A 23,679-nucleotide genomic window follows, 5' to 3' on the forward strand; every position below is an offset into this window, starting at 1 on the left:
CTGAGCCCTTGCGTATCGATTCTCAAAAATTGCCTGTGCACGTTTTGTTGTTGCAGCAAACGACGAAGCATTCTTATCTCAATTGCCGCCCGCCCTTGCCCAAGAGGCGGCTTCCTTAATTAACGCACGGGAACAGCATCAAGCGCGGCATCGAACTTCAGCGCGACCACTCCCGCGTGAAACTAATCGGGGTGAACCTCATGATCATCTGAGAGATCACCGTGAAGAGTCCAGGCACTCGGCAATGCGTCAATCTGCCAAGGATCGCCTGCCAAAAGACGGCGTGGCGGTCTTGGATACCGAGTCCATTGACAAGCTGCTCTATTTGCTGATCGTACCGGCAGCTTACAATGAGACCTACCTGGCTCGGACCTTTGCGAATTTGTGCAGCCATTCCAAGACGCGGTACCAAGTCCTGATCTCATTGTTTGCCATTTGTGATGCTCTCGGTACGTGCCTGGGCAAGCGCACGCTAGCCCCCCTTGCCTGCTGTTGCACGTTCTTTCCTTTGTTACTCGCACTTTTCTCACCGCCGGCTTATTGACCATGCTGGTGAAAATGGCTGTACGTGTCGACTTTACAGTGTCAGATGTAGAAGCTGAAACGGGCCGCGTAGAAGAGGCCAATCCAACGCTCAAGCTGTTTGTGGTGCGCCAGAATGGCAAGGCGCGTTTTGCTGCCGGCGTTCACGTCGTCATGCGAGCCCTAAACATTCTCAACTTTGTCGTTCGACACTGCCCACCGGCCGTGGATATGATTTTGGGCACGACCCTCTCGCGATCTCTGGCCGTTCCTGAGGGCTGCCAGTTGTGGAACTCCCTGTTTGCCTTTGCCACTCGGCACGGCGAGCCCTCTGCGGCCTTGAGCCGCTTGCTGCAAGATCACCGTTCGCGACGGCGCCGTGGGCGCGTGAGCACCTCGGGAGCACGCCCTGCACTAAGGATCCTGTTGGACACGAGCAAGGCGCCTGTGGAGACGCTGCGGAGTATGTGTTACCAGGTGATCCGGTTGCTAAGTCACGTTTTGTCTGCATTACCAGATGCTGAGGCCCGCGCCAAACACGAGCATAGCGTCCTTCAGTGGCGTGAAAAATACCCCGACGAAGCTGCGAGCGTGGATGAAGAAACCACTCCGACACGCACGCGGTCAGTCAAGCGTCGCCCCCACCAGCCTCCGCCTATTGCGCCTCCGATGGCGGCGACCGAGACAGATATTGATAGCCTTTTTGAGCTGATTTGCCAAAGCGCCACCTTCAACGTTTCGGCTTCGCGCGACCACAAGATGGTCACGCCACTGCTGTACAACGCGGAGAACCACCAGCTGGTCATTGATGCTCTGCATCGATATCTTGACATTTGGAAGGATGCCGTAAATGATGACATTGGCAAGCTCGAAGCGATTGTCTCTTTGCATGAGCAGACGCCGCCACGTGGGCGCCCGCAGCCATTGCAGATGGGGCCCCAGCGGCTTGAGGATTCACCCGCTTTGCGCAAGCACTTGCAGGACATGACTGCACCGGGTGCGGCACAGCGGATTTTGTTGCGCTTGTTGCGACTTGTCAACTTTCTCAACGACAAGGAACTTTTGCTTTGCAAGAGCATGGAGACGCCCAAGGCCACCGAGCCGGAAACCAAAGAGGCTGCGGCGGGCAACAGCGCTCCCGTGGAGCCGCCGACCGATTCGACCGTCCCCGAAACTCCCACAAGTACGCCGGCACGCGGAGCATCAACAGGTGCTTCCACATCCAATGCAGCCACTGCATCGCACGGAGATGACGCAGGTGAGACCGAGGCTCAAGGCGACCAACCCGCCGAATCCGCGCACCAACCCGGGGATGACCAAGCAGAGAAGGACAAAACAACGGCCAAGTCATCAACTGTACCAAGCACGGCCGATTTGATTTCCAAGTATCGACCACCACGTTCAGTGATTGAGTTGGATCTCGATCAGCTTTGGACCACTGTGGGCCACTGTCTCATGTCTTTCAACAAGTACGACGACAGCATTCAGATTCTGAGCACCTTGCAGCCTCTTATCGAGGCCTTTTTGTTTTGTCATCAAGATGTTGTAGCAGCGGCGCGGCTAGCCGCACCGCCTTCAGCCAACTCCGTGGCTGGGGCTGGTGACAAGAACGGGTCTGGAAGCCGCACCAGCTCGGCCCCCTCCACGCCGGTGGGTTTGGCCCGGAGCTATTCATGGACCACGGCAATGCCTGGCCAATTATCTGCCCCCAACGATCGCGAGCTGCGCTTTTTGCAGTTTCTCGAAGCCCACGCAAGTGTCATTAATGACATTGTGCGCAAGCGGCCCGAGCTCCTTGGCAAGCGTCCATACAGCTTGTTGACGCGATTTCCCACTATTTTGGATTTCGAAGTGAAAGAAAAGTTTTTCCGCAAAAAGATCAAACCAGATCGCCACCGTCGTGTGCCACTGCGCATCCGCCGTGACTACCTCTTCGAGGATTCTTACCAGCGCGTCATGCAACTCAATGCGGGTGAGCTGCGTGGACGTCTCAACGTACAGTTCCAAGGCGAGGAGGGCATTGATGCCGGCGGTCTGCTTCGTGAGTGGTATTACACGATTTCGCAGTCGATCATGAATCCGAACTACGCCCTCTTTTGTCAGTCGACCCCGGGTTCAGAAACGTATCAACCGAATCAGCACTCGTCCATCAACGTCGATCATCTGCGTTACTTTCAGTTTTGCGGTCGCGTGGTCGCAAAGGCCATCTTTGATCATCAGCTGCTTGATTGCCATTTTACCCGCGCCTTTTACAAGCAAATCTTGGGTATGCACGTGTCATGGCGTGATCTGGCGGCCGTTGATTCGTCTCTCTACAAAAATCTCCTTTTCATCCTGGAGAACGACGTGACGCCTTTTGAGGTGTGTTTTGCATTATCTGGCCGTGCCTGTCGCGTGTTCTGTTGAATTGGGTTTGAGCTTGTTCGTGTTTGCTTGCTTGTTCGTGTGAGCTTACTTTGCTTTGCTCTTTTTCCAGGGTGATTTCACGTTTTCTTTGGACGTGGACCGATTTGGCAAGTTGGAGACGATTGATCTCAAGCCCGGGGGACGTGATTTGAACGTGACTGAGGAGAACAAGAAAGAATACGTGCGCTTGGTCGCGGACATGAAACTGACAGAGGCCATCAAAGATCAAATCAAGGCCTTCCAAAAGGGCTTTTACGAAGTTATTCCACAAACTGACATTGCACTCTTCAACGAGTCGGAGCTCGAGCTTTTGATTTCTGGTCTGCCTGAGGTGGACATTGACGACTTGCGCGCCAACACGGATTATCACTCGGGTCTCTCGGCAAGCACGCCAGTCATCCAATGGTTCTGGCGCGCGGTGCGCTCCTTCTCGCGTGACGAGCGCATCAAGTTGATTCAATTTGTCACGGGCACTGGTCGCATCCCCGTGGGTGGCTTCTCCAAGCTAGTTGGCATGAGGTGAGGCATCCTTTTCCCATTCTACTCCTTTGCTCGCAAAGCAACGCGCGAGTGGCTTGCCATCGTGCGTGCGTGTGGTCCTTATCCATTTAATTATGCAATTTCGTCCCTCACTCTCACGCTGCCGTGATCGATCGCCGGTGTAGTGGGCCACAAAAGTTTAACATTCAAAAGGATCGGTCCGGCCCGCAGCGATTGCCTCAGGCCCACACTTGGTACGTAGTCTGTTTCAACCCCACACACCGCTGGATCGTCGTAACTTTGGCATATTCATGTTATTCTTTGGTCGGTTTTTTTTTTTTTTTTTTTTTTTTTTTTAACCGAATGATTTTCTTTTTGACAGTTTCAATCAACTGGATCTGCCCGAATATGAGAGCTACGAACAGCTTCGCGAGGCCTTGAAGCTTGCCATTATGGAGGCCTCTGAGGGATTTGGGTTTGGTTGAGCCTTGATTCGTTCCAAACGAATGGAGACTGACTGAGCTGTAATTTTTTTTTTTTTTTTCAGCGCGTGCGATCAAAGATTGCCATCTCCTTTTGCCCCTTTCCCCGCTCTTTTCCCGTTCGTGTTGCCCTGTAAAGACGCGGACATCTGGCTGTTGTGTTGAACAATTGTCGCTTGTATCTTTACGTATCTTGGTTCGCACCGCGTGGTGTCTGAAGCTTTTGCCATTTTGTCCACAACGGCATCCTCGAGCCTAGAGAAGCGCCATCCTGTGCGTCTGATTAGTGCCTTGAAACTCTCAACGTGGATTCTCAATTGATGCCATATCTGCCTGCGTGCTCGTCCGCATCCTTCTCCACAACCCAGCCCTTCAAATCAATTTGGCGTGACATGAATCTTGTTTTGTAAATGCCTTTTGTTTTTGCTTTTTCTGACCAATTTCCAAATGCTTGTATCACACACACACACACACACACACACACACACACACACACACACACACACACACACACACACACACACACACACACACACGTCCGTTGGCATTTGGCTTTGGATCATCAGAATGGCAGCGCTTTTGTGCCAATCTTGGCGAGGTTGCTGGCGACCTCGAGCACTGCCTTGGAGCCGGGGCCGTGCTGTAGGAAGTTTGGCGGTGAGCTGCTGGCTTTTGGTTCAGTTGATTGAAACATTGTAGCAGGCTCGTCACTCAAAGCCCTCTTATCCTAATTTGTTTGGGTAACAACTGCAGTCGCGAGAGCTGCGGGCAGCCAACACCACAGAGACGGATCCCGCGGTGCTTCGACAGCGCGTGGTCGATTGGCGCCGTCCCTATACACCAGGTGTGTGCTGCCGTGCGTAGTGCCTTCCTTTCCTCCTACTGTTGGACCCACATGTCGTTCAATCGTGATTGTATCGGCCACCGACTGGCAATTTCTAGGTCCGCTCACAGAAGCCGAACTTGAGGCTTTCTTCACCGATGGTGCGTCGCACGGACACGGTTGCCCTTGAACTTGCCGCCACAGGAAATAGGCTGGAAAGGTTGTGGGAATTTTCCAACCCTGAGCCCGGTATTGATGGGCTGCGGTGGCTAGGTTTCGTTATTAAGGAGAACTTGTTGACAGATGTTGAGCTACAGCCGGCATGTGATGCGATCGACGAGGTGCGTTCATCGCCAGCTCGCACCTCCGATCCGACCACCAAACCACGCCGTGCCATCTTGCTCGTGTCATCTTGCGCGTGCCATCTTGCTGGCTCTGCGGTGCTGACTGATGTTCGGACTGCTCCCTTACTTCTCTACTGCCGATTGCTAGCTCGTGGACCGGTTGGCCCATCGCATGCATCAAGCCGGTGTGATTACGGTGCGATCAGAACCGGTGCTACTTTCTTGGCCCGAGCTATTGTCGTGACATGATCAAGAGGGTGCCGATTTCCTCACGTTTGACTGATGTGTGCATGCAGAACTTGTGTGAGCAGGAGGGGTTCTCTTCGCGCCTCACAGCCCTGGAACGCCAATTCCCTCATGCCTCTGTGCTCCTGCACACCGAGGGCATACTGCATCCCAACATCCAACAGCTGTGGGCCAATCCAAAGTTGCTTGACATTGCCCAGCAAGTGCTGGGGGGTGACTTTGCTGCACACCCCGTGTGGAACCTTCGATGCAAGGTATGTATGCGCCTTCCTCTTCACCTTGTCTTGGCGGGCAGTCTCGTGCGCCACGCCTCTAGTCTTGCCCCGTTGATGCGAAAGGCTTCTTCGCATGACTTCTCACACAGACACCGCAACAAGAGCAAGCTACGGTACCATGGCATCAGGACATTGGTTACCTTGATGAGAGTTGCTGGAGCGTCCTGCAGGCAAGCCCCTGTTTGTTCTGCCATGGGTTGCGGTGCAATCTGCGCCTTCTGATTACCGGTTGGGCTGGTGTGGCTAACCGTGCAGCTGACGGCCTGGATCCCGATGGTCAATGCCACGCAAGAGAATGGGTGCATGCAGGTACATTTTTTGTCTGGCTTGGCCCGCAAAGGTTGTGGTGCCTCGACGTGGTGGCGGTGTTGGCGGCGGCGGCGGTAAAAGAAAGCCAGCGCCCGAGCATTGATGCTTCTTCCCAACATGCCTGATAGGTCGTACGGGGTGGACATCGTACGGGGCTGGCCGGGCAGCACACCTGCTGTGTTGGAGGTACCTGGTACATTGACCTGCCGGAAGAACAGATGACGTCCGTACTACAATGCGATTTGGACGCGGACGTGGTCACGTGTGAGGTGGCCAAGGGCTCAGTCCTGCTGCTCAACAACTTGGTGCCTCACCGTTCACTCAACAATCTATCCGATCACATCCGTTGGAGCTTTGACCTGCGCTGGCAGCAGACCGGACTTCCCAATGGATTTTGTGGGTTGTTTTTCGTATTTTGCTCCTGGGCAGGAATGGATTGGGAGAGGTGCCAGTCAAGACAAGCTCATCTGAGCTTGCACCCCAACCAACACTGGTCTGTGCCTTAGACGGCATCAAGGAGAGCTTGCCAATGCGGGCCGATGGCAATCGAGCATATCCAATTGCGTGGGATGGCTGGGCTCAACAGGATCGGCAGGTAGCGCAGCGCGCGCAGGTGGGCCCAAATGCCCGTGAGGCCATCGCTGAAGTGACAGACAATCTTGAAACCACAGTCGTCGGTCCCTGGATGAACCGGTGTGTCGGCGCATGGCTTGCTATGGCAGATATCCATCGAACCCTTGACCCGCGGTTGCGTCACACCTCTCGTTCTTGGCCTCGTCAGGTGGGAGCTGGTGAACCACAACCGTCACACCGAAGCCCTGCGCCAAGCACCAGACCGGATGAGCAAAGCCTAGAATCCCACATCAATGAGAGGGGGGCCCGCTCTTGTAGGCTCCATCTGAGATGAATGTACCACTGTGGAAGGGCGCTCTTGACCAGCGCTACACTGTCACAGACCGCCGAACCGTGTCGCTGTCGGTCAGCGCAGGTCCCTCAGATCCATTGATCGTTACTTTTTGGTTTTCTTCCATATGTTGTTTCACTTTATTGTTGTGAATTAGAAGATGCAGTTGATGTCGAGCAAGATGTATTTGCTTATGGATTTTATGTATAAAATAATAGTGATAATGCTGATATTCATGTATAGGTAAGCTTATTTCAGGTATAAACTATTCAAGATGATGCAGGTCATCAAGTAGACAACGTGCTAAATATCGTGGTTAATGTCGGCGCGTTTGTTGTGATGTTTTACGGAGTGGGTCATCATCGGGACAGTGAGATCATGAGGGCACTCGTGGCGGCAGCACTGCTGCTGGGATCGGTGGCTGCCACCGCCCCGACGACGGTGGTGCTCGACATGGATAATATCTCGCATGCCAATACGCCAGGGCTGCACGGCTGCCACATTGATCTGGGGTACGGTGATGCTCTCAGGTTTCAAAGGGTGCAGGGGCACTGGCATCTGCTATGAACCAAGAAGGTGCGTGCGCTGATGCCTCACCTGCAAACGTGCTTTTACCGCCCACGTAGCTATGACCATCAAGCATATGCTTTTACAACCGAGCTGGTGTATGGAGAATCCTTTGAAAGTTTCAACCTGCCCTCGGCGGCGCCGGCCATGCGAGCGTTTGCAGACCTCGACAAGACGGTGGCCGATCCTCGCGGCATCAACAACGGCAATCAGACGCTCTACTGGTTTCAAGTGCAAGGAACCTCGGATCAGTTGCTCAACATCACTGACCATCCGTTCAATGGGCTGCAAGCTCTACGCCTGCACGCCAGCAACACGTCTGGCCCCGTGGCCATTAGTAACCGTGGTTTCAAGGGCCAGGGCCTTGACCTCAAGGCCAACCACGACTATGAGGGCCTGGTATATGCTCGTGCCAGCGTACCCACCCTGGTCTCCGTGAGCCTTGAGGACTTTCACGCAGGCCGTGTGCTGGCCCTGGCCACCCTCAGTATACAGGGCACTGGCAACTGGGAAGCCTTGGCCTTTCGGCTCGTCAGCAACAGCGATACAGCGTGCTTTGATTACCCATGGGGCCAGCCTCCCCTCTACTGCTACCCGGGTCTCCAAGACCGCATCGGGCATGCGTGCTGGCAATGCGGAGGCCAGCTTGTCTTTCGTTTGCTCCAGGGCCAGGTCGACTTGGATATGGCATCCCTTCAACCGGGCTCTTGGGGCCGGTTTGCACCTGAGCAGCGCGTGCGCCGTGATATTGTCGAGCACCTTTTGGCCATGGGCGTCGACGGCATTCGCTTGGGGGGCACTTATGTCAAGACCGACGTGGCTTTGGCCAACAGCAGTGAGATTGGCTACTACTGGAAGGCTCTGCGCGGCGCCCCGAGCTCTCGCCCACCCATTGTGCAGATGGGTTCGGGCATCTCCAATTTTTGGAATCCGCAGCTACGCTCCGCCGTCTTTGGGCCATTTGAGCTGCTCAACCTTACAGAGCAGCTTAACATGACCGCTACCATCACGCTCAATCATCTTGAGTCGGCAGCAGATCTTGCTGACCTGGTATCGTACATGTTCGCCACCAATGCCTCGGATGCGATGGCCCAGCTGCGACAGCAAGATGGCCACCCCGAACCCTATAATCTGGACAAATTTTTTGAACTCGGAAACGAGGTTTGTCACCCCTCTCGCCGCACACATTTGGGGCCATTGTGGCATCTTCCGTGCTCAAGCATTTGAGGGGATCTTCTCACTTGTCCGTCTGCTCGTTGTGCAGATTTTAAACACCAATTACGTGTCCCAAGTGGCAGAGATGGAGGGTCGAGCCAAGAGCTTGAATCTGGGCAAAAAGCTGCGATACGCTTGCCCATGGGAGTGCCTCAACGATATTTTTAGAAATGGAGCCAAGCAATATGGTGCACAGGTCTGGTGCTCGTACCCGCGTCTGAAGGCCTGCCTGATACTTGCCGGTCCAACGCTGAGATTTAACCTCTTCCACACCCCAGGTGTACCTTGATCGGCACGATGCCGACGATCCACAAGCCTCGACCTTCGATCCCATTATTGCTCAATGGGAAGCGGTAGGTCTCAAAACCAAAAAAAAAAAAAAAAAAAAAAAAAAAAAAAAAAAAAAAAAAAAAAAAAAAAAAAAAAAAAAAAAAAAAAAAACACGACCACTGTATTTCATTGAGCCGTCGGTCATGCCCATGGCGCAGCCTCCACCAACTCATTTGTCACCTTTTCGTAGGAAGGCATTGACGCCCGCTTTACAATTTGGGAAACCAATACGGGCACCTTGCACGACATGCGCCGTGCCTTGCAGGAGGCCCAGGACATGAACCAGTATGAGCGGCGTGGATCGGCGAGCCTTCGCCTGGACAGCCGCACAGCCTCGTTTTGCGTTGAAGCTTCAGGCCACGACGATCTGTGGGCCGATCAGCATGGCGACCAGGGCCTCATCTTTTTTGCTCCGAATCAAACCTGGGCTCAACCACCGTACCACGTTCATGCCATGATTCAAGACACGGCCTTGCCCTGGGTTTTGAGTGTACCGGACCCGTCCTCGACCGGGATTGACCTTGCCGGTAAGCATATTCAAATCCCCGCGAGGCCTCGCTGCCACCAGCTGCACCCCCGCCTTGTCTTCTCTTGATTGGGCTGGACTTGGACTTGCCAATTGCGTTTGCAATTGGCTTGATTGTCAGCACGTCCTGTTCACGCTCGGTCGTGCTTTTTCGATTCAGCGTTGGTGAGCGATGACAAAAGACAGGTCACAACCAGGCTGGTAAACTTCGAGGCTACACCATTGAGTGTAGTGCTGGATGTGCGCGGACACACTGGTCAACGAGTGCAAGCGGAGACACGTCAGCTGTCCGCGCCTAGCGGAGACCTCGACGCAGCTAACCCTGCGTGGCAGCCTGATTTGATCACACCCAAGCTCGATGTTGTTTCCATCGTGCTCGGGCAAGATGTGTGGGAAATCCCGCCTTTCTCTTTCATGACCATCACCTTTCATCTAGAATGAACCCACCTGGGCGCAATCGGCTGCTCAGAACTGGATTGATATGCGAGTTAAAGATAAGCACATAAGAAACCTGAATTGAGCTTGAGAAACAAGAGACTATGCAACATTGAAACAAGAGTATGTTATGGCTCGGCGGCTTGCACCGACAGGCTTTTTGGGCCGGTTGCAAATCATTGCAAATGTTGTTGCAACCTGCCCTCAAGCTCCTCAATGGTGCGGCCGTGTGCTGTCACACCGATGGTGTTAAAGGCAAAACCGCCGTTCTCGGTGCGGCTGATGCGAGCCAGAATGACGGCTGTGTCCTCTTCAACATTCGCCAGCCAATCCAGTGAGAAGCGGCAAATTTCCTTCAGCTTGCCATCGCGCTGCGTCACCATGCGAATGTGCACGTTCTCGACATCCTTGAGAGCACCGCCCTCATACACGGCGGCGTACAGGAAGAGGGCATCGGAGAGAGGATCCAGCTTGCCAAACTCGATGATGATTTGCTCGTCGTCACCTTCGCCCTCACCGTCACGGTTGTCGCCCTGATGCTGGCAAGCCCCATCGTTTGTGGTGAGCTTCTCAAAGTCGCAGTAGTCTGTGCGTGTTGAGCCGGAATAGACGGCCAAACCGCAATCCAGATCCATGGCAATGTCCTCATCGACATCCCAACCCATGCCAATCACCACCGGTGCCTCCAGAGCAAGCGCAGGGACCTGAGTTTTGAAAGCGCAAGGGAGGTACCAAGGAGAAGCAACGGACATGGGCGAGTGAGAAAGAGAGAGGCACGGAGAAGCAAAAGGAGAAAAGAAAAAAGAAAAGGAGAAGAAAAGAAAAAAAAAAAAAAAAAGCAATTCAACAAACCTCAAAGTTGTCACCAGGAATCATCTTGAACGGGTTGAAAGCGTTGGGGGCCTGGAAGTTAGGATCCTGTGCGGGACACGTGCAGCAAATGAAATGAGCGCTGACTCCATGCACAGTGCTGGCTCGTCCACGTGGATGGTGCAACGAAGACAGAGAGACAGAATAAGATCTGTCGTCAAAGGACTTTGAACAAAGGCTACGCACCTGATTGGGGGGGATGAGGTTCATTTCCTTGATGTAGCGCATTGCAAGCGGAGCAGCATTCATAAAGTTTTGCGAGGCCTCCTTCTCGCGCTCAGCGCCCTGAATGGCCTCACCCAGGCCCATCATGTGCCATTGTGAAGGATCATTGATGTCGCGATAAATGAGACCCAAAAGCATCTCTGAGCGTGTGACGCGGCTCAAGTTGAAATCCACCAAGCCACTGGGAGGGACACGCCCGCTGTCGCCGGCATGAATGCTCATGCTGCATTGCTGGACAGGGCTGAGATCCTCACCGTCCACGGCAACGTTGAGAACAACGGCAATGACATAGGTATTTGGATCAGTCTCTGCCAAGTTGAGAATAAAGTGTTCATCATCAAAGTCGTCACCCACAGGCACGTGAGCTGAGGCCTCGGTGTTGTCACCCATGTGATGCATCGAGTTGTCGTGGCTGGAGTGGATGAGGTGATAAATGTTATCGTGCAAGACACCATGGCGATCGAACATGATAAGGGAGGCATCAGGATCGCAGCTGCTTCCCTCGGTGCATTTCCAAAACACGCGCAAGCGCATCTTGTTCTTGGTGAGCTCATCATCAAGAACCACGGCGTTGAGAAGCTCGAGGCCACACAGCTTGGATTTGTTGAGCTCCTCCTCGTCGACTTCTTGACCATAAAATTCGTTGGGATCGGCAGGTTGGCGCCAAACATTGTGTGTCACATTGTCGGTGCCATCCTGCACTGTCTCCTTGGGATACACGCCGTCAAGGCTAAGTCCAAAGGCTTGGACAGCAGCCATAGTGCACTGCATGACGACCGCGGGGTATGCAAGAAGACGACGCCACCATTACCAACAACGATAAGAGCGGCCAACACGAGTGATGTAGTGAGCAAATGTGGCGGGCACTCTTGTCAAGCGCCGAGAGTGCTCAAGAGAGGAGCAAGATAGCAAGAGCGCGTACCGTATGGAAGCGGACAGCAAGAGGGCCATAGGCGTGCTTTTGAATCACGCGACTTTGAATGTCAATGCCTGCAGCAGTCAGACATTGCAGTGAATCGGTGAGTGAGCCTGGCCAGGCCAGCTTCGGCTCCGGTGGGGAGGGGCTCGTCATGGCTCAGCAACAACAAGCGCGCCAAAAGCATGGTATTTGGGTGATGGGAAGCGTACCATCCATCTCACGCACGGCCGCCGCGACCCGATTGATGCTCGTGTGGTTGATCGCGTCAAAGGTCTCGAAGCGACGACAAAAGGTTTCTGTGAGTGGGGAGGGGAGGAGATTGTTGAGCGCCGGGTTTCAGTCGAGGTCACGTGGAGGCGCAAACGCAAACACATCAGAACTTCTGTCGGCACTGCTGGGGCCAGGAGCTGACCTCGGTCAATGAGGGCCTTGACCTTTTCCCAGCCCTCGACCATTGGGCTGGGGTAGCCGACCAAAAGCAGGCCGGCACGCAAAACGCTGACCACGTCCATTGGCACTGAGCCCTCCAGATTGCGAGCCTAGCACATGTCATCAGGAATGGGGCGCGGTGATCAGCCTGGAAACATGGTGCCATCCATGCTGCAAAAGAAGCGACCTTGTTGAGAGACGAACCTCTTCGCTGATGATAACGTCAGCAATATCGGCAATGCAATGCACGAGAGCCGCCCGGCCAAACTCTTGAATGCTAGAAGTTGAGGCTCGCAGGCCATGCTCGCGGGACTTGACCTAAGATAAACACATCCGTCGTGATTAAGAAGAGGGGCCGGTACAACGAAGAAGGAGCCTTCCAGAGATAGCGGCAGAGCTTTGGGAAGCGAAAAGGTTGGACCACACGTGCGCACACACACAAACAAACATAAAAACAGGAAGAAATAAAAAAAAGCAGGCGGGGGGAAGAAAAAAAAAAACGAACATCGGCCAGATATTCTTGGCAGGCATTCATAAAGGCATTGGGGCGGCGCTCCGCTGCTAGGCGTTCCTCCTCAGCCTATTCATGGCATTGCAATATTACAGCAAAGATGAGCGCTATCAGGTCAAGACACAGATCGGTGTCGTCACGCTTGCAAAAGACGATGCAAGTGAGAAGAAACGTACACGACGCTGACGATCGGCTTCTTCGTGGCGCAGTGCTTCTTCAAGGAGCTTGGCACGGCGATCTGCTTCGGCGTGGCGGAGCTTTGTAAGCTCTTGTTGTTTAGCATCGTGGCGAAGAAAGTCGGCAAGCCACTCGATGGGATCATCCGGTTTGAATTGGGCCACGAGAGCGCAGCCACGGGTAAGGGTGTCCCCCAAGGCCTCACGAACGTAACGAGCATCCATGACGCTGGTGGCGCCCGTGCTCTTTCGGTGGTGCACAGTCGGGAAGGCTGGCGGATCGGAAGTGCCGCGCGTTTGATGGTCTATCTGAAGACAGGCACGCAAACTAAAAATGAGCGAAAAAAAAAAGGGTAAAAGAGAAGAAGCGAAATCGCCAGTGCCATCATGTAAACCCTCCACGTACCCCTCCTCAAGACGTTGATAGAGGTTGTCGCGGGGCTTGGCGTCTGGCAAATAATGATGCGCGACGTTGAAAAAAAGAAATTTCGGCGCAAAATAACATCCGACCAGGTCGTCACTAAGGGCCTTGGACAACATATCCTTAGAACACCTGTTTTGTTTATGTGAGCTTTATCTGACAATTATTTTGCTCTCTCTCTCTCTGTCTCTCTGTCTCTCTCTTGTCTCTCTCTCTGTCTCTCTCTCTCTCTCTCTCTCTCTCTCTCTCTCTCTCTCTCTCTCTCTGTCTCTCTCTCTCTCTCTCTCTCTCTCTCTCTCTCTCTCTCTCTCTCTCTCTCTCTCTCTCTCTCTCTCTCTCTCTCTGTGACTCGCTCTTGTTGAAGAAGGAAGGGGGCACTTTACATTCAAATTGAGACCAATAGGTATGTGAGCTGTTTGTGTTCCGTGGACCCTGCGGTCCAGTTGTTCGGCAGAGGCTGGAGAGGGAGGGAAAGGGGCAGGGCGAGCGTGTTTGTGAGTTTGCTCATTCTTGTGCGTACCTCTCGGCGTGGGGTGGTGCAGTACCCCCAAACCGTCAACATGAGCAACGATCCGGAAATCCAACGCTTCATGGAGCAGCAGACGGCGGCAGCCCGCGTGTCAGCAGCCTCGCTTGGCTTTGCAGAGATGTGCTTTGAGAAATGTGTGGACCGTATCGGTAGCAAGGAAATTTCCTCCTCGGGTGACTCGCGCACGGCCTCGTGCATGTCCAACTGCGTTTCTCGCTTCCTCGACACGAGCGAGCTCCTCCTGCAGCACATCCAGTCCAAGGCGACATAAGTAGACCGACTATCTGATCAAAGCCTTCATCCTCAACAAGAATAGCCCCTCGCACAAGGAACGCTTCCCATCCTTCCTCGAATTGAACCACTGAGCCCTGTGCATCAGATCTGTGTTGTTTTCTACTTTTTTCTTTTCCTCTGAAGAACGCCCAAAACGTTACAGACAACTTCACCCTCGTAGGATGCCACGACATATCCCCCGCCCCCATCCATGGTAGTGGCAGCCCATGCCTTTGGACTGCCTACCTCCAAACCTCCCATCCGTGAAGCCGCCACCGCCCCAGCTATGACCATGTCCCGTCCGCGACCTGTGCGACACACACACACACACACACACACACACACACACACACACACACACACACACACACACACATGTGTGTGTGTCTACACTTACTGGCTGTTGCGGTCGTGTTGCAGCGTTGACAACATGTGTTGTATCTATCATCTTCACTTTGTGCCGCTGTTCACTGGTTTCGTCTTCTGTTTTTTTTTTTTTTTGAAATTTTTCAGCGCAACGGCAGCGGGGTGACGGCCGGCAGTGGCAAGCGTGGCACATAACGTCCAACAAGCTCGAACACGGGGGGTTTTCTGGGGTGTGTGTACACGCTCATCCACATAGGTGCTGTGTCTTGAGAGCCGAGCTTTGTGTGTCTCGTTTCGGCAGCGTAGAGCTGGTCTCGAGGCCGGTGGCTGGTTGGTCACACAGGCAGGAGGGCAGCGACGAGGGGGTCGCTTGCGCCATGGCGTCGCTGGGCGCAGCTCGCAAACGAACAGCCGCCGCCGCGAGTGGAGCCGCTGGGGCTGCGGGGGGCGATTTGGATGCCTCATTGCAAAGTGGGCGTAATCTTTCGCGCCTCGACCGCTTGCTGGCACATGATTCTCCGGACAAGCGGGTCAAGGGCTGGCGTCTCGACATTTACCAATCATCTCCCAATGCTTCCCCCGACGTGGATGCGGCGACCGAGGCAAACTTGCGCCAGTTACGCGCCAAGGTGCGCGCACAGGAGGCCGAGATTTTGAATTACAAGGCTGACACCTTGCAGGTATGTGCGCCTTGCCTTGTCACCATGCTGCCTGCATGCCTGTTTGCGCGCTCGTTTGTGCACACGTTCAAAAGGTGATGTGGCTCATTCCTCTCCTGACTTTTAGCTCAAGCAACGAATTGACTCGCTGACGGCTGAAAGCGAGGCCTTACGCCTCGACATCAAACGCGAGCGCGAGCACCGGGAACGAGGTGCGAGGAGCCTGGGTTTGCCCCACACCCACGCGAACTCTCTCACATCTCTGGCCTCTGCTGCTTGACCCAACCGTTTGCGCAGATGTGGCAGATCACGCAGCTGAGAAAGCGGATCTCCAGCGGCAGCGGCGCTTCTTGCTGGATCGCGAGGAGAGTCTGACCAAACAGCTCGCCGAGACCGATGAACAATTAACGACACAACGTCAAGAATCGCGCACCCGGTGTGTATCGTGCTCAACACCTTGGCGCGGCGCATTGCCCTAGATATCTGGTGTCGGCGCTGACCTCCCAGCATAATGGCTTGGCGTAGGATTCAAGCTTTGGAGGATGACGTTTTACAGCTCAAGGAGGAACTGGCACGACATCAGCGCCAAGCGCAGTCGTCCAACTCTGCAAGCCACAGCTTGGATGCTGAGATCCAATCTCTCAAGGCTGAGATGATGCGCCTCGTCCAGGATCGCGAAACACTTTTGGGCGAGCAAGACGACATCCATGACCTGCGAGCCCGTTGCCGCAAGGCTGAAGAATCGTCTTCTCACTTGGTACAATCCGCCCCCGAGCCTACTTCCTGACTCTTTTTTCTCGGCTACTTCCGGGTCTCACTGCTTGTTGCGCACGTCACAGGAGCAAGAGGTTACACGTGCCCGGGCTCGTATCGTGGAGCTGGAGCAGGCGCGCAGCACGGAAACACAGCAACAGCTATCCCAGGGTGCCGATGCCCGCCTCTTGCGCAAACTCCAGGCCGATAACCAGTATTATCGCGAGGTCAGCTTCCCGGCTTTGCTCGCAGCAGCTTCGTGTTGTCTTTCACCTCACGCCTCATGGCTTGGTCAGAGCTGTCAAGTTAACTCATTTTTTTTCCACGTGCTGCCGACGCTCCACTTGAGCTAGACGGTGGAGAACAATAGCCTACTACAGGAAAAGCTACAGACCAACCAACGCCAGCTGGCACGGGCGACAGAACAGCTGATGGTAGCTGGTCAAGAGCTGGCAGCCCTCGAGTCGTCCAAAGACTTTCTCCAAGAATGGGAAAAAGTACTGGAGGTGCTGCGACAGCACGGCGCGCCCATTCCCGTGGCACCCAGTGATCTGGCAGCCTATCTGGATGATCTGCACCGTCAGCTCGTGGTACTGCAGAGCTCGAGCAGTCACGCCTCCTCCTCGAGTCACTCGCAAGAGTTTCTCTACCAACGCTCGCAAGAGCAGCTAGCCGCTTTGCAGAAACAGCACGACAAGGATGTTCAGGAGTTGGATGCCCTCCGCGTGCGCTCTGACAAGCTGCAGCGTCAGCTCGATTTTAACCGCAAGGAAAAGGAGGGTTTGCGTGGTGTGGTTGATTCATACAACCAACACGCCTCCACCATCACCAAAAACGTCGATAAAATCTTGTTTCAGCAACTCGAAATGCTCAAAGGCCAATTGCAGCTGGCAGAGAAGCGCAACGCTGAACTCGAGACCCTTTTGGAGGCAGCACCAAAAGCGGCTACAACATTGGCTGCCTCAACGTCGGCAGCCTCCGCCTCCACCAAAATCTTGCGCTTCAAGGATAGCCCCGTGACCTGGTCCGTGCACCACGCAACGTTGCTTCAAGGGACCAAGCTCCATACACGCGCTCTAGCAATGTCTATTCGTTGCACCTGCTCATTATTTTCTCTCTCGCCTTTGATAGGGCCAAGGCAGCTCAGGTGGAAGAGCTCAAGACCTTGCGTAGCCGTGTGCAAGAGTTGGAAGCCCAGCTGTTGACGCACGCTCCAGCTGGCAACGCAACCCAGTCCAATGAGGATGTTGCGGCTGTCTTGGCCGAGCGCGAGGCACTACGACAGGAGCTTCAACAGTTGAAAACCCGTATGGAGCGACTGAAGGACGTGTTTCAGAAAAAGGTGACTGAGTTTCGGGTAGCCTGCTACGAGCTCTTGGGCTTTAACATTACCGTGACAACCCACGACAACGACACGCGGTGCGTTGTGCGCTTTGGTCGGATGTGCTGGCGTGATGATGGCTTGGTTCTGTGCCTAGCTGAGGATGCAACGGTCCTTACTCACTGTCCTGTCGCTCGCCATCTTGATCTTGTGGTAGGTTCGAGCTCAAGTCGATGTATGCAGAGCGCCCGCAAGACACCTTGATCTTCCAACACATGAAAAGTGGCATGCAGCTGTTGGGCACGGAGCACTCGCGCCAGTGGCAGACTGAAGTTCAGCGTAAGTTCGCATTGTTGGGGGTGGCTACCTTTGGTGAAACAACGTCTCTGTGCCGTGCAGCGCCAAGGCCACTCACCCTTTCGGTGGTTTGCGCTTTCTAGATTACTTGGTCAAATGCAACAGCATCCCTGCCTTTTTAAGTGCGGTCACATCCGAGCTCTTCAGCCGCACTACCATGGCCTGAGACGTGTGGACATTTCGAAATGTGCTGGTTGGGCGGTGAATGTCCCAAAGAAGAAGAAGAAGAAGAATTGATTTTTTTTTTTTTTTGAGTCGAAAAAAGGAGACAGAAAGAAAACACGAGGATGCTCCTTCAGAGCTGCAAGTTTGACCACTGCTGGGCGCAGGGTGTGACTCAATGGGAGGAAAGGGGGATTTATGTGCGCTTGTCAAGAGCGGATACGAGGCTGGCCATGTCTGATTGGATGCTAATGGCGAGCTCCTTGAGCTGTGTGTTGTTGTCCAACAGCTCAATGCACTCGGTGTAGGGGTTGTAGCGCGCGGTGAAGGGCTTCTTCATCTTGCGGGCAAACTCACGCACCTTCTGCTTGGCGCTAGTGAAGGAATCGGCCACGAAATAGACGGGCTGATACTCGGTCACGGGATACTCCTGCACGCACGTGGTCTCCGGATCAAAGGGCCGGACCTCGGGCTTGTCTGTGAGGCAGTACTCCAGCTCGCCAAAAGAGGAAAGCAGACCGGCGCCATATGCCTTGAGCTCGCCGTTTTGGCGGCAGAGACCGAATTCGACGGTGAACCAAAAGACAGTGGCAAGGCGCAAGATATCCTCGTCAGAGGCACCTAGAGAGGCGAGGCCAATTTCTTGCGAGAACTCGGCAAAGCTTTTGTTGGCAAACAGGGGCACGTGGCCCAGAATCTCGTGGCAAAGGTCGGGCTCGGGGGTGTAGAGAGGCATGCTCGAGTGGCGAATGTACTGAGTGGAGTGGAACACGCGGAAGGCGAGGCCAGCCAAAAAGTCACGCGACGAGAGCAGGCCAGCAACAGGGCGCAGACGAAAGCCGGTGGAATCGTGCAGAAAGCGCGAGATATCCTCAAGCTGGGGGACGGTATCCTCGCGATAGTTGCAGTTTTCTGTCAAAATGTATTGCAAGCGGTTCAACGGGTAGCCCCAAAGATGAAGGAAGAAGCAGGGGTGATGAGGCTCAGCAAGCTGCACACGTGTGCACTGAGCAGAGCTGCCGGTCAAATTTATGACAACCAGCACGAGCAGGAGAGAAAGAGTTTCAAAACAAACGAGACACGGGCCGAGGTACATACCAATGAGGAGGGGAAACACCTGGTTAAACTCGGCGCACGCGTGCGTCGGGTACAGCTTGGTCAATTGGCCAAAAATCTTGCCCCTGTAGTGGGGATCAGATGCCGGGTGAGAACCACAGGCTGTGGCAAATGGGCAAAAACGACTGGCGACACGGGTATGCCAAAGTGGCGAGCAACTTTGTTAAGAATGGGAGGCGGTCGGAGCGGGAGCGATCTGACCAAGTCTTGATCTCGTCTTCGGTGTAATCGATGCGGGGAATGGGCTCGCCGTGGCTACAAGGCGGTGTGGCAAGAGGGATGACGAAGAAAGTGGGTGAGGATCGTCCCCTTGCGGCTGAGAGGGGTGTGGGGCAAGTGGTGGTGAATGGGCAAAGCTGCCTACCGGTAGTTGATGGCAATGTCGGCAAAATAGGCGCGACGCTTGCGATAGTTGGCATCGGTAAAGCCAGGGTGGTCCGACTGCAAATCGCGACCCGCATCCAGTACACGGTCCGCAAAAAGGTCCTACAGATAGATTTGGTGACCATGGCATGAAAAGAGAGCAACCAAAAAAAAAAAAAAAAAAAAAAAAAAAAGTTTTTGAAGACAACAAGACCGGGAAAGGGGGTGACGAACAAGCTCGCGGATCTTGCGAGGGAACCAGGAGGCATTGTCGGTGTCGGGATTGGTGTCGAGGATATGGGCGGAGATGGCACCTTTGCCGATGAGCGCGTCGGCGACCTGACGAATCTATGACCAAGCATCCAAAGCCACGGCACAAGCAAGGCGGAAAAAGAAGTGGGTCAGCGGATGGCCGAGACTCTGCGCTACCAAGGCGCGCAGGCTGATGGGCAACAGCGGGTACGTGGTGCAAGGCGACGTTTAACCGCAGGCGTGCAATGGAGCAGCATACCTTGTTGGTTGATTCCTTGGTTTGGACGTAAAATTCGTATTGCTTGGGGTTGGTCTTGGAGGGACGAGATTCAATGTGTTCGAGATCAATGCCGGTGTCCTTGAAGACGGACAGGGCGTCCTGCAGCGCACCGGGCTTGCTGTCAATGGCAAAGATCAGCGAGACGTTATCCACTTGGTCTCCATCCTTGGCCTGCATTCGCACACGTCATCAAAGTGCAACAACAAGGGTCAGTTGTAAAGAAAAAGAGAAGCCTCGCCCCAGGTCGCGCAGCGCAGTTCATCGACAGGCGCGAGGGGCGAGAGGGGCGAGGCGCTTGCGCACGAACCTTCTTGGAGGGCATGTAACCCGTGTGAGTCGAAGTGCGCTTGTACGCGGCATCCATCTTGAACTCGGTACCTGATCCTTACAAACCCACGAGCAAGGACAACGCAGCAGACAGCAGCAGACAGTGGCAGTGGGTCGCAAATGCAGCAGCTTCACACCAACAACTTGCGGAAGAAGAAAAATGTCGTCATGGCGTGCGCGCGCTGCTGCTTGTTGTGTGTGTGCGTGTGTGTGTGTGTGTGTGTGTGTGTGTGTGTGTGTGTGTGTGTGTGTGTGTGTGTGTGTGTGTGTGTGTGTGTGTGTGTGGTCTCTCCGTCTCTGTCTCTCTGTCTCTCTGTCTCTCTGTCTCTGTCTCTGTCTCTGTCTCTCTGTCTCTGTCTCTGTCTCTGTCTCTCTCTCTCTCTCTCTCTCTCTCTCTCTCTCTCTCTCTATAGCTTTCTCGAAGCTCTCACATGAAGAACTCTAAGCGCTCTCTCTCTCTAATTGCTCGCCGAGTGTTTCCTGATGTTATGATGTACCGGCCAAGGCCTGCTATGGTGAACGAGTTAGGGAAAAGCCCCGGTACGGGTGTGTGTGTTTCAAGACTGGAGAACGCGTCGGTATTGAGCAGACACGTCTCGACTTTCTCGACGATGATGGGACGACGCAACACTGTGAGTCGCACTGCACTGGCTCCACGTGTGGTCTCGCGGACCGCCTCCAACCCACCTCCCACCCGATCACGGATCGTTGCAGCTTATAGGAGAATCAGTACCTTGGCCAGACAGACGCAGGAAGAGACACAATCACAAGCACCGACACGGAGAGCCTGCAGCCCGGGCGCCCGCCGATCTGGTTGGCAGTGTGCCCGCGCACGTCGAGCGTCAAGGTGTCGGAACAGGTGTCGCAATGCTCAAGGTCCCTGGGGGTCAGATTTCTTAGCTCAATAGGGATATGCTTAGCAAGGCTGAACCAGCTTATGGCGGGAGGTCAGCGCATATTTGCGTAAGATCTGGAAATGATGCAATTGCTGTCTGACAATTTGCTTGATTTTGGTGGGGTGGCTATCGGCAGTGTGTGTGTGTGAGGAATAATGATGTTGACTCGATAGAACAAGTGCAGGTCAATTTGTACCCCGAGCCGCAGAAGAGGGTTCACAGAACTGATCGCCTCGCTCAGCGTGGGATCGGGCGGCCTTGGGTTTGTTCCTGCATATACAACATACAACAACATGAAATCGACAACAGCTTGTCCCGGCTGTGATAGTCGGCACAAGAAACAGGGTGTATGCAACACAACGATCAACGCACCACGCACAACGCACGTGCGAATACGACACACACACACACACACACACACACACACACACACACAACACCTTCACGCACGCGCACAAAAGGCTGGGGGCCAAGCTGCGACGCCAAAGGGGTCAAGTTGTGTTTGCTTTTTACTCTTGCTTGACACGAGGCAAAATGCTCATCTTTTGGAGCTGGGAGACGGTAAACCCGCGCACCGTTTCCAAGACGGGGCAAACCACCTGATCAATCTGGCGACCAAAGTGCTTGAAGAGCACGGGGACGGAAAAACCGTACACGACTGTCATCAGCAAAAGCATGGGGATGGAAAAGACGGACAGCACGTTGACAAGAATGCGGAGGCCGAAAAAGGCCATGATCGAGTCGATAATGCTGTCGCAGCGCAGCCATGTGCGCGCGCGCGAGACGACATAGCTGCCCCCCTCAGCTGCGCTGGCCATGGCCTGCACAATGGCTTGGTGGCGCGGCAGCAAGTCGATGGTATACGCCTGCACCAGATCATAGTACGGGTCGACAAACTTGTTGATGGTTTGCTGGGCTGAGGTTTTGAAGAGCTTGTCCGAGAGCGCGGCCCCAATGTGGACGACGATGGAAGCCCCCAAAAGCATCTCCACGGCAAAGCAGCCCAGGTAAATGATGCTAAAGCGCTGAGTGAGGAAGCAGTACCACATGGCAACGGCCGCACCCAAGGCAATGCCGCTCTGCGCGGGTCGCTCCCAGGTCAATAGGGACTGGGCGGTGGGGTGCGTGGCGTTCTGAAACGACTGGTAGACGTTGAGTGAGTTGATGGGGCGCGACCACCATGGCTCGCCCTCAATTTCCTCGGGCTCAGCGTCGCCTTCCTCCTCTTCGGCGTTGCCCTCAGTCTCAGCCTTGGCGGCCGCAGCCTTGGCCTCCTGCTGAGCTTGCTCATGCGCTGCCTGAAGGCCCTCCTTGGTTTTGGTCAGCTGTTGCTTGATGGCTGCCGAGGCTGACGCCCCAGCAGCCTGAGCTTGCTGTGCAACGCCGGCCACCTTGTCCTTAATGTTGGCCATCTTGCCCTCGCCTTCGGCGGCGGGCTTCTCGGCTTCGGAGCTCTCGGTGTGGCCGGCCACCTTTTGGTATTGCGCCTTGATGGCCGCGGCGGCGTTGGCGCCGGCGGCCTTGGCCTGCTGGCCCACAGCCGCGGCCTTGTTTTTCAAAGCGGTGGTGCGCCCCTCGTCGGCGTCGTTGGTAGGCGCCGGCTCGGGGGACGAGGCCGAATTGGAAGCGGCGCGCAAGTGTTGGGGGTGAAGGTCGTCGTCTTGAGGGGCGGCATTGCCATTGTCGTCAAGGTCTTCCTTGGCTGCGTTGGCGTACGTGTGATCGGGGTGGTAACCGTCCTCCGATTCGTGTTGCCGCATCTGAGAGCGACCCTGTGAGTCCGAATTCTGATAGGCACGGAATTGTGCGGGGTTGTCACCAAAGTGATGCTCGGGGGCGGCGTTGGCCTCGGCGCGGGCGTGGGCAGGGTGAAGGTTGGCATCGCCTTCCTTGACCGTGGTGGCGTAAGATTGACCGGCCTGGGCGGCGGCCTCCTCGTCATTGTCCTCGTGCTTGAGGCGCATTTCCGAACGGCCCTTGGAGTCGGTATTCTGGTAGGCTCGGAACTGGGAAGGGTTGTCCCCAAAGTGGTACTCGGGACCCTTGTTGGCGCCTTGGCGGAGGTTGCTGGGGTTCATCTTGGCTTGGCCATCGTCGGCCTTTTGAAAGGACTCCGGGGGTTGGTAGCCGCCCTGATCCTCATGTTGGCGCATCTCAGAGCGATCGTTGCTCGATGCATTCTGATACGCCCGGAACTGGGCTGGGTTGGCCCCAAAGGGCTGGTCTTGGCCGGCCTTCTCCATGGGGCGATCTTGGCGCTGGTGCGCTTGTGTTGACTGTGGAAGCATGTCTTCGGCCTCGGTGTGTTCAATCACGTCGAAACCTTCATCGGTGGTAAATGACGAACGCTGCTCCATCGCGCCGGCCTCTGTCAGAGTGGCGAGCGAACGTCGCTGCAACGTTAGCACTGCACGACAAGCGGGAGGCGTGGTTGATTGACAAGGCAAGGCAAGCGTGACGGGTGACGGATGGCTTGAGAGGAGATTTCACACGACAAGGGAAAAATAACCCCCAAAAAAAAAAAAGCCACTGCACACAGTCGCAACCAGCACCCAGTGGCATCCAGTAGTACCCAGTAGTACCCAGTAGTCAAAGGCGATTGCGTCTGTG

The 23,679-nt window shown here is 54.8% G+C and overlaps 7 protein-coding genes across 7 annotated transcripts in view; 4 read left to right on the forward strand and 3 right to left on the reverse strand.

The window, feature by feature from the left end:
- MONBRDRAFT_6887 (uncharacterized protein) overlaps nucleotides 1-2,172 on the forward strand; it is a gene marked incomplete at both ends in the record, with an annotated part of 12,301 nt that extends 10,129 nt beyond the window's left edge. The window contains 2 exons of the mRNA XM_001744157.1: nucleotides 57-449; nucleotides 584-2,172. Of these exons, the coding sequence (XP_001744209.1) occupies nucleotides 57-449; nucleotides 584-2,172 (1,982 nt within the window). The remainder of the gene's footprint in view (nucleotides 1-56; nucleotides 450-583) is intronic.
- Nucleotides 2,173-2,208: 36 nt separating this feature from the next.
- Nucleotides 2,209-3,893, forward strand: MONBRDRAFT_15591 (uncharacterized protein; the record flags this gene model as incomplete). Its single annotated transcript, XM_001744158.1, has 4 exons — nucleotides 2,209-2,883; nucleotides 2,999-3,447; nucleotides 3,594-3,662; nucleotides 3,791-3,893. The coding sequence occupies 4 exons, from the start codon at nucleotides 2,209-2,211 to the stop codon at nucleotides 3,891-3,893; spliced, it is 1,296 nt and encodes a 431-aa protein (XP_001744210.1).
- Nucleotides 3,894-4,871: 978 nt separating this feature from the next.
- MONBRDRAFT_6889 (uncharacterized protein) lies at nucleotides 4,872-9,870 on the forward strand (the record flags this gene model as incomplete). Its single annotated transcript, XM_001744159.1, has 9 exons — nucleotides 4,872-5,054; nucleotides 5,354-5,557; nucleotides 6,016-6,283; nucleotides 6,394-6,580; nucleotides 7,418-8,519; nucleotides 8,623-8,769; nucleotides 8,852-8,926; nucleotides 9,094-9,430; nucleotides 9,590-9,870. 9 exons carry the CDS (start codon nucleotides 4,872-4,874, stop codon nucleotides 9,868-9,870), a joined length of 2,784 nt encoding a protein of 927 aa, XP_001744211.1.
- A 170-nt stretch (nucleotides 9,871-10,040) lies between these two features.
- On the reverse strand, nucleotides 10,041-13,219 carry MONBRDRAFT_24049 (uncharacterized protein; the record flags this gene model as incomplete). The annotated part of the gene is made up of 9 exons (XM_001744353.1): nucleotides 10,041-10,568; nucleotides 10,717-10,782; nucleotides 10,921-11,724; nucleotides 11,882-11,949; nucleotides 12,088-12,174; nucleotides 12,291-12,417; nucleotides 12,512-12,625; nucleotides 12,813-12,887; nucleotides 12,995-13,219. 9 exons carry the CDS (start codon nucleotides 13,217-13,219, stop codon nucleotides 10,041-10,043), a joined length of 2,094 nt encoding a protein of 697 aa, XP_001744405.1.
- A 756-nt stretch (nucleotides 13,220-13,975) lies between these two features.
- MONBRDRAFT_15640 (uncharacterized protein) lies at nucleotides 13,976-14,215 on the forward strand (the record flags this gene model as incomplete). The annotated part of the gene is made up of 1 exon (XM_001744160.1): nucleotides 13,976-14,215. The coding sequence occupies one exon, from the start codon at nucleotides 13,976-13,978 to the stop codon at nucleotides 14,213-14,215; it is 240 nt and encodes a 79-aa protein (XP_001744212.1).
- A 3,816-nt stretch (nucleotides 14,216-18,031) lies between these two features.
- Nucleotides 18,032-20,023, reverse strand: MONBRDRAFT_31770 (uncharacterized protein; the record flags this gene model as incomplete). Its single annotated transcript, XM_001744354.1, has 6 exons — nucleotides 18,032-18,747; nucleotides 18,934-19,016; nucleotides 19,153-19,206; nucleotides 19,316-19,437; nucleotides 19,549-19,662; nucleotides 19,826-20,023. The coding sequence occupies 6 exons, from the start codon at nucleotides 20,021-20,023 to the stop codon at nucleotides 18,032-18,034; spliced, it is 1,287 nt and encodes a 428-aa protein (XP_001744406.1).
- Nucleotides 20,024-21,432: 1,409 nt separating this feature from the next.
- On the reverse strand, nucleotides 21,433-23,426 carry MONBRDRAFT_31771 (uncharacterized protein; the record flags this gene model as incomplete). The annotated part of the gene is made up of 2 exons (XM_001744355.1): nucleotides 21,433-21,543; nucleotides 21,645-23,426. The coding sequence occupies 2 exons, from the start codon at nucleotides 23,424-23,426 to the stop codon at nucleotides 21,433-21,435; spliced, it is 1,893 nt and encodes a 630-aa protein (XP_001744407.1).
- Nucleotides 23,427-23,679: the final 253 nt, after the last annotated feature.

Source organism: Monosiga brevicollis, genomic scaffold, assembly GCF_000002865.3.
Source record: "Monosiga brevicollis MX1 MONBRscaffold_5 genomic scaffold, whole genome shotgun sequence".
In the NCBI taxonomy this organism is placed as follows: domain Eukaryota; class Choanoflagellata; order Craspedida; family Salpingoecidae; genus Monosiga; species Monosiga brevicollis.